Source organism: Nycticebus coucang, chromosome 15, assembly GCF_027406575.1.
Source record: "Nycticebus coucang isolate mNycCou1 chromosome 15, mNycCou1.pri, whole genome shotgun sequence".
Lineage (NCBI taxonomy): Eukaryota > Metazoa > Chordata > Mammalia > Primates > Lorisidae > Nycticebus > Nycticebus coucang.
Window position 1 is genome coordinate 2509474 of NC_069794.1, and position 14152 is coordinate 2523625.

General features: G+C 44.2%; 1 protein-coding gene across 1 annotated transcript; it reads left to right on the forward strand.

Moving 5' to 3' along the window:
• Positions 1-3526: 3526 nt before the first annotated feature.
• LOC128566832 (mitochondrial import inner membrane translocase subunit Tim10-like) lies at positions 3527-3993 on the forward strand. The gene has a single exon (XM_053563895.1). The coding sequence runs from the start codon at positions 3647-3649 to the stop codon at positions 3917-3919; it is 273 nt and encodes a 90-aa protein (XP_053419870.1). The 5' UTR covers positions 3527-3646; the 3' UTR covers positions 3920-3993.
• The last annotated feature ends 10159 nt before the right edge of the window (positions 3994-14152 follow it).

The window sequence follows — 14152 nt, forward strand, 5'->3', positions numbered from 1 at the left end:
CCGTGAAAGGTATTTTATCATTCTATGGCTGTCTAGAGTACTCCACATTAAAAAAAGAAAAAGACAGCCAGGCAGACAGCTCCCCTGCAGTGATGACAATGCGGCTAAAGTCAGAACAGGGAAACCAGACTGAGCCCTGTGGAGTAGGACCGGGTTTCAGGGCTCTGACAGGAGCACAGGTTTTTCACTGTCAATTCAGACAAAAATGGCCCAGATGTAAAGGTGTCTGAGCGTGTACACCCAGTGGCACGCGCGTGTGCACACACACATCAGCACAGGCACTCACACGACGGATGCCAGGGGGCAAGCAGGGTGTGGCTTCTGGAATGTTCCTGCAGAGATACAGAGCCTGACCTGGACCACCAACAAACACCAGGCGAGCCCACACCCAGGCCCTTCCAGCCGGAAGCTGGCCCTGTCAAGGTTGGCATGGAATGAGACGGAAGGCTGGAGAGGGCTTCTTGGCATGACTGGAGAACCCTGAACAGAGTTAGGCAGTGGGTGGCTGGGAGGTCTGTCCTTGCCATGGGGGTCACACACTGACGTTCTCAGACAGGATAGGTGGGAAGTTCTGAGGGTTTTAAGAAGAAAACTGTATAAATCTAGGTCAAATTAAACCAGAAGAGTACTCCTACTGTAGAGGAAATGAATATATAATGTTGTCAGAAGTAATTTGGGAACGTATTAAATACCATGACTTAGCAATGGGAGAAGTAAGTTTTTTTTTGTTTTTTTGTTTGTTTGTTTGTTTTTATTGTTGGGGATTCTTTGAGGGTACAATAAGCCAGGTTACACTGATTGCAATTGTTAGGTAAAGTCCCTCTTGCAATCATGTCTTGCCCCCATAAAGTGTGACACACACCAAGGCCCCACCCCCCTCCCTCCTTCCCTCTTTCTGTTTCCCCCCATAACCATAATTGTCATTAATTGTCCTCATATCAAAATTGAGTACATAGGATTTATGCTTCTCCATTCTTGTGATGCTTTACTAAGAATAATGTCTTCCACGTCCATCCAGGTTAATACGAAGGATGTAAAGTCTCCATTTTTTTTAATGGCTGAATAGTATTCCATGGTATACATATACCACAGCTTGTTAATCCATTCCTGGGTGAGAAGTAAGTTTTTAAAAGGTCATTTAAATCGTTACCTCCCACCATACCCCAAGATCTCTCCCACAGGGAGTAAAAAGATGACATCAGGCTGGGTGCGGTGGCTCACGCCTGTAATCCCAGCACTCTGGGAGTCCAATGTGGTTGCAGCCCTGGAGTTTGAGGTTGCAGAAAAATAGGTAAACTAAACTAGATCAATTAAAAAACTATGCATCAAAAGACACAACCAAGTAAAAGACAACCCATGGAATGGGAGAAAATATTTGCAAATCATATACCTGGTAAGGGGTTAATACGTGGCATATACTGTGTAAAGAATTCCTACCGGCCTCTGCCTCCCTGCCCTGGCAATGGAAGCCCGTTCACGTATCTTGCTCTGTAAGCCTGTGTTTTGCTCTTACTCTGTAAATCTACCTTTCTCTTCTTCAATAAACTTTCTTTCATGCTTGCCTTGGAAAAAAAAAGGGAATTCCTACAACAAAACATTTAAAAATGGGTGAAAGATTTGAATAGACATTTCTGCACAGAAGAGATAGAAATGGCCCATAATCACACGAGAAGATGCTCACACCGTGGATTAAAAGGAAAATGCAACTCACGGCCACAGAGAGGCGCCACCCACGCCCTAGGCGCAAGGTCACAGCTGTGTCACCACAATGACTCAAACCAGAAGCCAATACTATGAAGACACTCAGAAAATCCTCATGCCCAGGAAATAAGACAGACACACTTACACAAAGAAAATGCGGCGTAAATTTAAAAATGTTTTAAGCTGCATAATAACGAAAGCACTTTTCAGTAAATTCTAGGTTACAACTAAAGCCTTGTGTCAAGGGAAGTGTGCACTTAGAAACATATGCTTTATTAGGAGGGAAAAAAGCTAAAATAACCTAGTAACTGAAACGGTATGGTATGTATTTCAAGAAGTTACAAAAGAGCAGCATATTAAACCCCCCAAAATATAAAAATTAGGATAAATACATAAATTATTGAAATAGGAAACAAATCTGTGTTACAGAAGATAAAACATTACTTGGTTCTCTGAAAAAAAACTAAAAAAATTAATCATCCCCGGTAAGACTGTTCCAGACAGAAGGGAAGAAGGTACAAAAAACTTCAGGGACACAGAGGGCATATATTAGATTTTCAGACAATGAAATGATAAGAGGATGTTATAATTCACTTTTTGCCAATACATATGAAAGTTTAGATAAATCAGACAAATTCCTTTAAAAAGTACAAATTTCCAAAATATACACAAGAAGAATGCCTGACTAGTCCTAATTCAGAACTGCAATCCAAATTTACTTTCTGAATCTGTAATTGAAACCTCCCCACAAAGAAATCTTTAAGCCCAATGAATACGCTGCAAGTTCTTACTAACATCTGAGAAGGAAACACCAGCAAACACATCGTCACAGATGTGAGCGGAGAAGGGCGCCGCATCCTTTGTACGCAGCTGGAGCAGCCCAACACCCAGACCCAACTGCGGCATTTCATGAGAGGACAACTCCAGGCCAGCTGCTCACAAGCCTGGACCCAAACGCCGGGGACACTGATCAAATCGGTTCATTCCAGGGTCACAAGAAGGGTTGACTTTTGAAAATCAACCAATATAATTTATCACATTAACAAAAAAGGAAGAGGCGTGGTGCCATGGCTCACGCCTGTAATCCCAGCACTCTGGAAGGCCAAGACAGGTGAATCCCTTGAGCTCAGGAGTTCAAGACCTGCCTGGACAAGAGTGAGACTCCATCTTTATTGAAAATAGAAAAATTAGCCAGGTGTGGTGGCAGGTACCTATAATCCCAGCACTCTGGGAGTGTAGGCAGGTGGATTGCTTGAACTCACAAGTTCAAGACTAGCCTAAGCAAGAGTAAAACCTGGTCTCTAAAAATAGCCAAGTGTTGTAGTGGGCACCTGTAGTCCCAGCTACTCGGGAAGGCTGAAGCAAGAGGATCACTTAAGTCCAGGAGTTTGAGGTTGCTACGAGCGATGGTGCCACAGCACTCTAGCCGGGGTGACACCTGAATGTACCGTGTCTCAAAAAAAAAAAGAAAAAAAGAAGAGAAGACAAAAAGTAAAACGAAAAAGAAAAACGACATGATGGGCAGCGCCTGTGGCTCAGTGGGTAGGGTGCCGGCCCCATATACCAAGGGTGATGGGTTTGAATCCGGCCCTGGCCAAACTGCAACAAAAAATAGCCGGATGTTGTGGTGGGCGCCTGTAGTCCCAGCTACTTGGGAGGCTGAGGCAAGAGAATGGGCTAAGCTCAAGAGCAGGAGGTTGCTGTGAGCTGTGATGCTACAGTATTCTACTGAGGGTGACAAAGTGAGACTCTGACCCTAAAAAAAAAAAAGACATGATTATGTTAAGATATGCAGACAAGACGTGCTTCCGCTCTTGCTGGCCTGGGCACAGGTTTAGATTATAGTACATGCCCCAAGTTGGGGTCGCTCTGCAGGCATTGTGAACTGTCCCAGGCATCGGATTAGGAGGCCAGAAGGAGATACTTTCCACGGTGCCTGGCTGAGATGGATCCGCTCAGGGCTCAACAGCTGGCTGTGGAACTGGAGGTGGAGATGATGGCTGATCTGTACAACCAAACGACCAATGCCTGCCACCGGAAGTGCATGCCTCCCCACTACAAAGAAGCAGGGCTGTCTAAGGGTGAGTCTGTGTGTCTTGACCGATGTGTCTCCAAGTACCTAGACATCCATGAGCAGATGGGCAAAAAGTTGACAGAATTGTCTATGCAGGATGAAGAGCTGACGAAGAGGGTGCAGCAGAGCTCTGGACCAGCATGAGGACCCAGATAGTGTACGCCCCAGGGAGCACCCTGCTGCTTCTTACTTTAATAAAAGTGCCCCTGGTTGGGTTTCATCTGTGAAGACTGCCAGCCTTAGGCTCTCTCCAGAGAGTCTCCAGGAGCCTGGAGTGTGATAGAGCTATCTCCTGGTTGAAGGACGGGTGTTTATCACAATTGAATGTGACTGTGTGTGTGTGTGTGTGTGTGTATGTGTATATCTATTAAGACAAGTTAGTTGACACCTAAAAAAAAAAAGAGAGATATGCAGACAACATGTTTCATACACGTTTGAGCTCTTTAGTCTGAAGTAAGCTAAGTTTCGCCACTGTGTACATAGCTTCAAGTGACCACCATCACACCGGGGCACAGACTGCGCCGTCAACTCGAGGCTCCCGCTCCTTCACAGCACAGCCCCACACCGGGCACTGTCCTCTCTTAATTTCATATTCAGATTTTCCATTGCCTATCCGTAGACAAACAGCTGAGTTTTGTGCTTTCGTCTTGTATTCAGCTAAACTCACAAGTTCTATTAGCTTTTGGTGGATTTCTTAGGATTTTCTACATGTTGAATACAGTCCTCTGGAAATACCGATAAGTTTGCTTCTCCTCTTGCGGTTTGGGTGGCATCTGCCTCTGTATTCAGCCATGTCAGCCTGGCTCGACCCTCCAGAGCAGTGCTGACCGGAAGTGTGAGGAGCAGACCCCTGACTCCCATTCCTGGACTGAGGGAGAATGCTCAGTCCGCAGGCCCTGAGGACAAACTTGGCTTCACAGCTATCCTTCGTGTTATCAGGACATCCCTTTCACTACTAGCTTCTTAAGGGTTTTTTTAAAAATCATCAACAGTTTCTGATTTTGTTCAAAATGCTTTTTCTCTCCCTATTGAGATGATAATGTGGTTTTGTCCTTTATCCTATTAATAGGGCATACAAGGAGAATTAATTTTTTGAAGGTTAATTCAACCTTATAGTCCTGGAATAAATCACATTAGAGCGTGTTAATCCTTTTTATATGTTTTCTGGATTCAGTTTGCTAACATTTTGTTAAGGATTTTTGTATCTAGGTTTATGAGAGGTATTAGTCTGTACAGTTTTCTTATGTATTTTCTTCTGATTTGGTACCAAGATAATGCCAAAATACTCATGAAATGAACTGGGATATGTTCCCTTGTCTTCTATTTTCTGGAAAAGATTGTGTCAAATTCGTGTCGATTTGGTGGAATTACCCAGAGGAACCATCTGGACCTGGAAGCTTCTCTGAGGTTGGCAGTGAGAGCAGAGGAGGATTAAATTAAAAATTCAATTTTCTTAATATTTATAGGGCTGTTCAAAATATAAATGCATATGGTGTGAGTGTGGTAGTTTGCAATTTTTGAGGAATTGATCCATTTCTTCTAAGCAGTCAGGTTCTGTGCCTACCCCTAATACTCTTTCAGGGTTGCGCCGTCTGCGGCGGCATCTGTCTGAGGCCCGATTCTGCTAAGCTGCGTCTTTTCTCTTTCCTTGTTTCAGTCTCACTAGAAGTTTGTCAATTACATCGATCTTTTCAAAGAACAAGTTATTTCTTTTCTTGATTGTATTTGCTGTTTTTCTGTTTTGAACGTCATTGATTTCTCTCTTCATCATCCTCTTTTGTTCTCGGTTGTCAAGGCTCTTTCGGCTCAGCTTAGATTACTGAGCTAAGACCCTTCCTCTTTTCTAATGTGGGCATCTAGTGACGCAAATCCAGCACTGCCACGCCCCACAGATTTTGATATGTTGTGCTTTCATTTTTATACAATTTATTGCATGACTTTTAATGTTTCCCAGAGCATGGAAAGGGTTACTTTTGACGGTTTTGTCGAGTTTTATAGTTGCTTTTTGGAGAAAGAATCTGTTGGCCCTCACTCTTGTCATTCTGAAAGTGAGAACTCCCAACTTTCTTTTTTTTTTATTTATTTATTTATTTTTTTTTGTAGAGACAGAGTCTCACTGTACCGCCCTCGGTAGAGTGCCGTGGCGTCACACGGCTCACAGCAACCTCTAACTCTTGGGCTTATGCAATTCTCTTGCCTCAGCCTCCCGAGCAGCTGGGACTACAGGCGCCCGCCACAGCGCCCAGCTATTTTTTTGTTGCAGTTTGGCCGGGGCTGGGTTTGAACCCACCACCCTCGGCATATGGGGCCGGCGCCTTACTCACTGAGCCACAGGTGCCGCCCGAGAACTCCCAACTTTCATTGCCCTGATAGCTGTGGCACAGCTGTAACCACAGTGTACCAGCAACTCTAAACATGGACTGATTTTTAAAAACTTACTCTGTAAGCACTTTCTCATGTGTCAGTGCGATCCCCGTGACATTAGTTTCCATCCAGCAGACACATTGTCCGCTCACCATCCTACTCTCAGTCACACAGGTTGTTTCAAGCTCTTGCTTTCAGAATTGTGACACGGTCCCCACTGTCCTCTGCGAAACTGCTGCAGCTTTGCCTACATGGGACCCAAGACAGAGGCATCTGCACCTTGTCGTTTCCATCTCAGTGACCTGCCGGGACTGCTGTCCCAGAGGACCCCCGGGCTCCTGCGGGTGCCGTGCCCCCTTCAGCTGCAGGTAGCTGAGAGCCCTGCCACCGTCTGCTCCCTGCTCTTTCCATCCTTTGGGATGGGACAGACATGGCTTCAGGGCCAGCTTGGGGACAAAGAGGCTTCTGGCACAACTAGAAGGGCAAACACCGGGAAACAGACCATAGGGAGCTGCAGACACCGCCCTCCTCCTCCTTCCCGTGGCTTCTCCTTGCAGCCCATGCGGGTCTGCACCTGTCCCGTGGTCTGCTGCGGGTCTCGGTCCACGGCAGGGCAGCCCTGTCCAGTGTGTCTCTCCAGGGGCTCAGGCCCTCATCCTCATCCTCGTTCTGCACCTCCCAAGTGAAACGTGGCCACTTCACCCCTTGCTGCATCTCTATTCTCTGGAGACAACAAGCTTAGAGCCCAGCACATGGGGGACCGTGTCTGCTCCAGGCAGCGCGTGCTCAGAGCCCCTGCCGCTTTGCCCCTGAGTCGCAACCCTGCCCTCTGCCCAGTGCCTGGGACTCCCATTTTCTCCACCCTCTCCCGAGGCCTCTCAGGTGGCTCTTCTCCCACACAGCAGGGACCGGGAACCCCAAGACTCAGCCTACAGTTTCCTCTCTTGAAGGAGGGCGGCTTTGAGTTCTCCAAGAGCTGGCCAGGGAGGGAGGGTGAGACAGTGCAGAAACAGCAGCTGTCACCCTCTCCGTCATCGTGTGTACTGTTTTGCTGGCTGTCTCTTGTTTTCTCTCTTTTAGGAAAGGCCATGTTCTGTTACTTACACTTTTTGGTGTAACTAGAGCCCCTGGTAGAGGGTGAGTGCTTCACTTGGGAGGCACAGAAGCCCAGGCACCTGGCAGATGACCTGCTCTTTAGCACACAAATACTGAGGCGACTTACACCTTTGAACGCATGGCGTGTTCTGTATGTGGTGTCTGCACTTTAAGAAACAGCCCAGCCATGACGGGCCTGGGTGTGGTGCAAGAGTGTTTCCAAGGCCTGATTTCTCCCACAAGGAAGAGGGGTGTGAATTCTGGAGCAAGCATGTCCTCAAAGAAATGCCTGGGTTGGGCAGGCGTGGGGCCAGAGGTGTCTGGGAAGTAGTTTGGGGGCATGTTGCAGAAGGTGTGGTAAGCCAAAGCTGGGTCTGTGCTCAGAGCTCTCTGAAAGGGCGGTAACTAACCCCTCCTTCCTCAGGTGCCCACAGCACACATGACTGCACAGCTGCTTGGCGTCATAAAAGAAATCTCTTTTAAGAGATGATAAAAACAGGCACGGAGAGAGAGGGGAACAAGATGACAAAATTAGCACATCAATGTGGGAGTCTGGGGCCACATGGGAGCCAGGAGTAATTTTGTTCCAAGAGGACAGAGTCAAGGACAAGAGACATCTAGCAGGGTGTCGCTCTGATCAGCAGTGCTCCCCGGAAAGCCTCGAGGGAGACCACGCTTTCTCTGATTCACCCAAATGCCGACCACAGCACGGTCCAGCTTTGATTTCATTATTTTATTTAAATTATTTTAGATATCTATCAATCCTGGCAAGTGACTTTAATTAAGTTGGTTCGTTGAATGTGTGTGGCTTTCTAAGGTTGGAAAGGGGATGTTGGAAGTATTTGTGGCTATTTCTGAAACTGCAAAGGGAGTGATTCACTTCCCCTTGAAGGGGGCAGCTCAGAGAAGACACTGGAAACGCTGAGAGCGAATTCAGAGTGCGGCTGAAGGCAGAGAAGCTCTGCGCGTAGTAAAGGCCCTTGGGCATTCCTCTCATCCAGCTTTTAAATTCCATGCTAAAGAAAGAAACATTTTTCTAAAACTTATTTTATTTATGAAATAAGACAAAGTGTTTCTGTCCAGACCAGGAGTGCTCCCTAAAGTGGTAAGGCGGCTCAGGTGTCCTCTCTGCACAGTGAATAAAGACGTGTAAATTAAAAACCAAACAAGCTGCCTTTTGCGCCTGTCAGACCTGAGGGGAATTAAATCAGGTAACACAGATAGTGGTTGGTGGCTACCACAACAACCCAGTCCACAAACTGCCACAAATACAGAGAGTGCCCAGAATCTGCTTCTTAAAACGTTAATACTGTTTATGGAACAAGACGTTTTCAATAGAATTTAAGCAAGGGCTTGAACATAATTTCAGGCCAGTTTCAGTAGAGGGAAATTTCACATGCAATCTTTTCTGCATGCTGGGTAGTTATCTAAACAATTTTTCTGTGACCTGCTTGTACGTCTGTCCAATTTTCTACCATACTGCTTTTTTTGTTGTTGCTTTGTGGATGTTTTTTTTTTTTCTTGAGACAGTGTCTCACTCTGTCCCCCTGGATAACTCATAGCAACCTCAAACTCCTGGGCTCAAATGATCCTCTTGCCTCAGCCACCTGAGTGGCTGGGAGTACAGACACCTGCCACAATGCCCAGCTATTTTTTAGAGATAGAGTCTTGCTCTTGCTCAGGCTGGTCTTGAACTTGTGAACTTAAGCAATCCACCCGCTTTGGCCTCCCAGAGTGCTGGGATCACAGGCGTGAGCCACGTGCCCGGCCTCTGCGGAAGCTTCTATGCACTGTCAACCCTCGCTCATATGTGTTCTCGCCTCTGTGTTCCTTGCTTTTTGTTCTAGTGTTTTTTTTTTTTTTTTTTTTGTAGAGACAGAGTCTCACTTTATCACCCTCGGTAGAGTGCCGTGGCATCACACAGCTCACAGCAACCTCCAACTCCTGGGCTTAAGCGATTCTCTTGCCTCAGCCTCCCGAGTAGCTGGGACTACAGGCGCCCGCCACAACGCCCAGCTATTTTTTGGTTTGCAGTTCAGCCGGGGCCGGGTTTGAACCCGCCACCCTCGGTATATGGGGCCGGCACCCTACCGACTGAGCCACAGGCGCCGCCCTGTTCTAGTGTTTTTAACCTACAGATTTCTGTCTTCAGCTAGTCAAATCTATCCTAGCCCCTTTGATGGTTTCTGAATTTAGTTTCTTATATAAAATTGCTTTCCCTGATAGGCCAAGGCTGGTGGATTTCCGGACCTCAGGAATTTGAGACTAGCCTAAGCAAAGTGAGACACTGTCTCTACTAAAAAATAGAAGTAGCTGGGACTATAGATGCCTGAGTGTTGTGGCGGGCACCTGTAGTCCCAGCTACTCAGGAGGCTGAGGCAAGAGGATCACTTGAGCCCAGGAGTTTGAGGTTGCTGTGAGCTATGATGCCACAGCACTCTACCCCAGGGTGACTAAGTGAGACTGTCTCAAAAAAAAAAAATATATATATATATATATATACACACACACATAAAATTGCTTTTCCAGCCACAGGATTTCAAAAATATTCTGCTACATATGTTTTTATTCATTTATGATCCTGTCTTTTTATTTAGTTCCGAATCCATTTACAATTTATTTTTGCATGTGATATGAAACAACCATTAGCTTTTACATTCTTCTGAATATCTAGGCACTGCCCCCAAATATTTATTGAATGGCTTCTTTAGCCACACTCTTGAAATGCCGCCTTTACTTTTTATTTTTATTGGGTTCTGGACATGAAGGTGCATCTAAGGGAAGATTGAGGACTCCAGGAAGTGGCAGGGCCAATCAAGGGAGAAACAAGGGAGGTTTCAGGGCCCTCAGTGGAAGGTGGAGTTTCCTGAAGAGAGGGATGAAGATGTTGGCCTGAGTGACTGTGACAGGGCCTGTGTGTGGCCAGGGCATGAACCCAGGAGCAGAGGAGCCAGTGTAGATGATGAGAGAGCCCCCTCAGTGTACATTTTCAGGTGGGTCAACCCCCTGCCTATAGAGGGAATAGTCTCTCTTCTTAAGCAGCCAGGAATCACCACAGCCATGTGCCTCCCCTCAGCCCACAGGGCTCATCAGTCTCCTGCCCTTCCCTAAATGGGAAGGCAGGTATCCATAACACTGCGTATCTGGAGCACCACTGTGGATTGGAAGCACCCCACCTGGCTTCCAAAGGCAAGCCTCACATGCTGTGGGATCCCCTCCAGCTTTACAGTAGGTCAACGTTTCCTTCTCTGCAGGGGCTGCTCACTCCTCAGCCAGCTGAGGGAGAGCTCAGCTGACATCTTCCTCTAATCCCCTTTATCCCACATCTGTGAGTACACTTACATGATTCGGATTCTCAAATCTGTTAACCAGCCTAAATCTCTTCTTCAGCCTCAGCTCTGAATATTCATCTGCTGTTGACAAGACTCTAGATGGATGTACCATTTTCATCTTCAAACCCAGTCATTCTGCTATATTCTCTATCCTGGCTAAAGGCAGCCCCCTCCACCTAACCACCTACTGAAGGGCATGTGTGGCCCTTGACTCCTCTCCCTCACCTCCAAGACCTGCTCACCAGATCATGCTGATTATAGCTCGAGTAATTCCAGGATCTTTTCTCCCTTCCACCCCCACTAATGCTGCCTTTATTTGGGCTTTCATTATTTATTGGACTGTAAATATCTCTTTAGTATGAACACTTCTATCTAACTTCTATACCATTGACAGTTCTTTCTAAAACACAAGTTGGCTGTAATAGTAGTGAATTAACCCCTTTGATGAACAAAAATAACAGACAATAAACAAAACCCACAGAGACCTTATAGAGTATGGACTTCTTAAATATAGAGATAAATAAACTTTAATAAAGTGAGACTCTGTCTCAAAAAAAAAAAAGATAAACTTTCTATACTCAAGATGACAAAAGGCAAGATTGAACTTATAATCACAAAATCAGAATTTATAAAACATTAAATAGTATATTTGGAAAAATATAGAAATTCTAGAATCTATAGACAAAATGAAATTTATAATCTAGTCAGTTGTGTTTAAGTGTTTGTACACAGCAGAAAGGGGAATTATTAAACTGGAGGATACATGAAAAATATGCAGAATGAAACATGAAAGACAAAAGTTTGGGAAAAAATAAACAGAAGAGAATAAAAACCATCAAGAATCTAGTGGGAAAATATAATTAGAGCCTTGAAAAAAAGAAAAGAGAGAATTGGAAAAAGATAGAGCTAAGAGTTTTCCAAAACTGTAAAAAGAATTCAATTCACAGATTCAAGACATCCAAAAAATTCCAAGTAGGATGAGAAAAAAGAAATTTTGATTAAACGCAGAATAGCAAAATTGCAATAAACTAAATACAAAGAAAATAACTTAAAATCAAACAAACAAGCAACAAAAAAGACTAATGACTTTCGAAGGTCAATCATTTGAATGACAGCTAACTCATGAAGACAAGCAATGAAAGCCAGAAGACAATTGAAGGATTTTTCAAAATTAAATATCAACTTGAAGCTTTACATCCAGTGAAAAGACCCACTAATGATAATGGTGATAATCTCCTTTAAAAGGGAAAGGAAATTCTGACACGAGAAACAACATGGATGAATCTTGAGGACATTATCCTGGGTGAAATATAGACAGTCCCCATGATACAAGCATTTGACCTTTGTACAACTCCCACTTATTAATGGAGGCTATCGCAGTAAAGCCCCAAGTACAAACATCCAACTGGCATACAACGTGCACTTATAAATGAAGGCAATTATAGGTAAATGTAACTGTTCCAACTTACATACAAATTCAATTTAAGAACAACAGAGCCTATCTTGTTCCTAAGCCGGGACTGACTATAAGCCAGTCACAAAAAACTAAATATGTGTACCATACGATTCCACTTACATGAAGTACTTAGAGCAATCAAATTCATAGACACAGAAAGTAGACAGATTACCAGAGTCTGGGTGACAGGAGAATGAGAAGTTAGTGTTTAACATGCAAACAGAGTCTCAGATGAGAATGTTCTAGAATATGAATGTGCTTAATGTCATAGAACTGTGCACTTTAAAAAAGGTTAAAATGGTAAATTTTATATTATGAATATTTTACCAGAATTAAAAAAAAAATAAAGGCAAGCAATGACATAGGCAAAAAATGGTGGAGTAAGAACATCTGAAAATATTTTCTTTTATGAAAATAAATAACATACCTGGCAATAATGTCAGAATCAAATTTATCAGAACATTGAAAATGAACTAAATGGGGTGGCACCTGTGGCTCAGTGAGTAGGGCGCCGGCCCCATATACCAAGGGTGGCGGGTTCGAACCCAGCCCCAGCTGAACTGCAACCAAAAAGTAGCCGGCGTTGTGGCGGGCGCCTGTAGTCCCAGCTGCTCGGGAGGCTGAGACAGGAGAATCGCTGAAGCCCAAGAGCTAGAGGTTGCTGTGAGTCCTGTGACATCATGGCACTTTGCTGAAGGCGGTAAAGTGAGACTCTGTCTCTACAAAAAAAAAAAAAAAAAAGAACTAAATGATTATAGCAATTGGGAGGGTATTTCAAGAAAATAGCCGGCCACAGTGGCTCATGCCTGTAATCCCAGCACTTTGGGAGGCCAAGGTGGGCAGATTGACTGAACTCACAAGTTCAAGACCAATTTGAGATAGAGCAAGACCCCATCGCTAAAATTAGCGGGCATTGTGTCGGGTGCCTATAGTCCCAGAGACTCAGGGAGACTAAGGCAAGAAAATAGCTTGAGCCCAAGAGTTAGAGGTTGCTGTGAGTTATAACACCACAGCATTCTACCAATGATGACAAAGTGAGACTGTCTCCAAAAAAAAAAAAGAAAGAAAGAAGAAGAAGAAAAGAAAGAAAAAAGAAAATAGTTGAGTCTCAGTAAAAACAGTGATCTTTGCGGTGTTTTAACTTTCCCTGTTCCCATCTCCCACTTGCCAATTCTGCTATAGCATTTAAAACCTACAGCCCACAAATACGGACAATCAGCGGCCTGGCCCTCATCAGAAAGGACAGAGCAAGCCGGGCGCTCCCTTAAAGCCTCAGTCTCAAAGAATTATTGACCTTTTTGGTGGTTGCCTGGAAGTCCCCACATGCAAAGTGGTCTTTATTTGATCCATCTCAGAACTCACCCAGTGAGAAAAGCCTTTTCTCTGGAAGAAAATGATGAAAGAATCAGAGGCAATTGTTTAACTTTGCAGCTGCCTCCTAGCAGGCCATCGATAAACGAACAGTCACAAAAAACTAAATATGTGTACCATATGATTCCACTTACATGAAGTACTTAGAGCAATGTGTAAGATGAAAAGCTGGGGGATTAGAGTTCCAAGGAATACCAGGGGCTAGCAGAAGTGGGAAGAGGCAAAAAAGAATCCTCCCCCAGAAGCTTCACAGGGTTTGAAGTTCAAAATCAAAACCTGATTTTGAACTTCTAGCCTCCAGGACTATGAAAGAATAAATATAGGTTGCTTTAAGTCGATCATTCTGAGTCTTTGTTATGGTAACCCTGTGAAACTAATTTAGAAAGGAAATATCTGCAAAAAAACAAACAAAAACCTCACAGGGGTCAGGAGTTTCTTCCCTAATGCTTTTGCCACTTCTATTTAACAATTTGTTGAAGTTGCTAACTAGGGCAATTAGGCAAAAAAATAATAAAAAGGAAATTTAATCTGAATTGGAAAGAAAAAGGAAAACTCTATGTGCAGATCACATGGTTTTGTAAATAGAAAATTCCAGGGAATCCCCCAGTATACATCACAGCTAATAAACAAGTTTGAGGAGATTGCCAGATGGAAGATCAAGACAACAAAATTCAATTTTATTTTATACACTAGAAAATGAAATCAATAAAAATTTCATTCATAAGAGCAACTAAAAAGAAATAAAATATTTAGGAACAC

Bases quoted from the DNA above. Each gene is read 5' to 3' on its own strand.
- LOC128566832 (XM_053563895.1), top strand. From the start codon at position 3,647: ATGGATCCGCTCAGGGCTCAACAGCTGGCTGTGGAACTGGAGGTGGAG.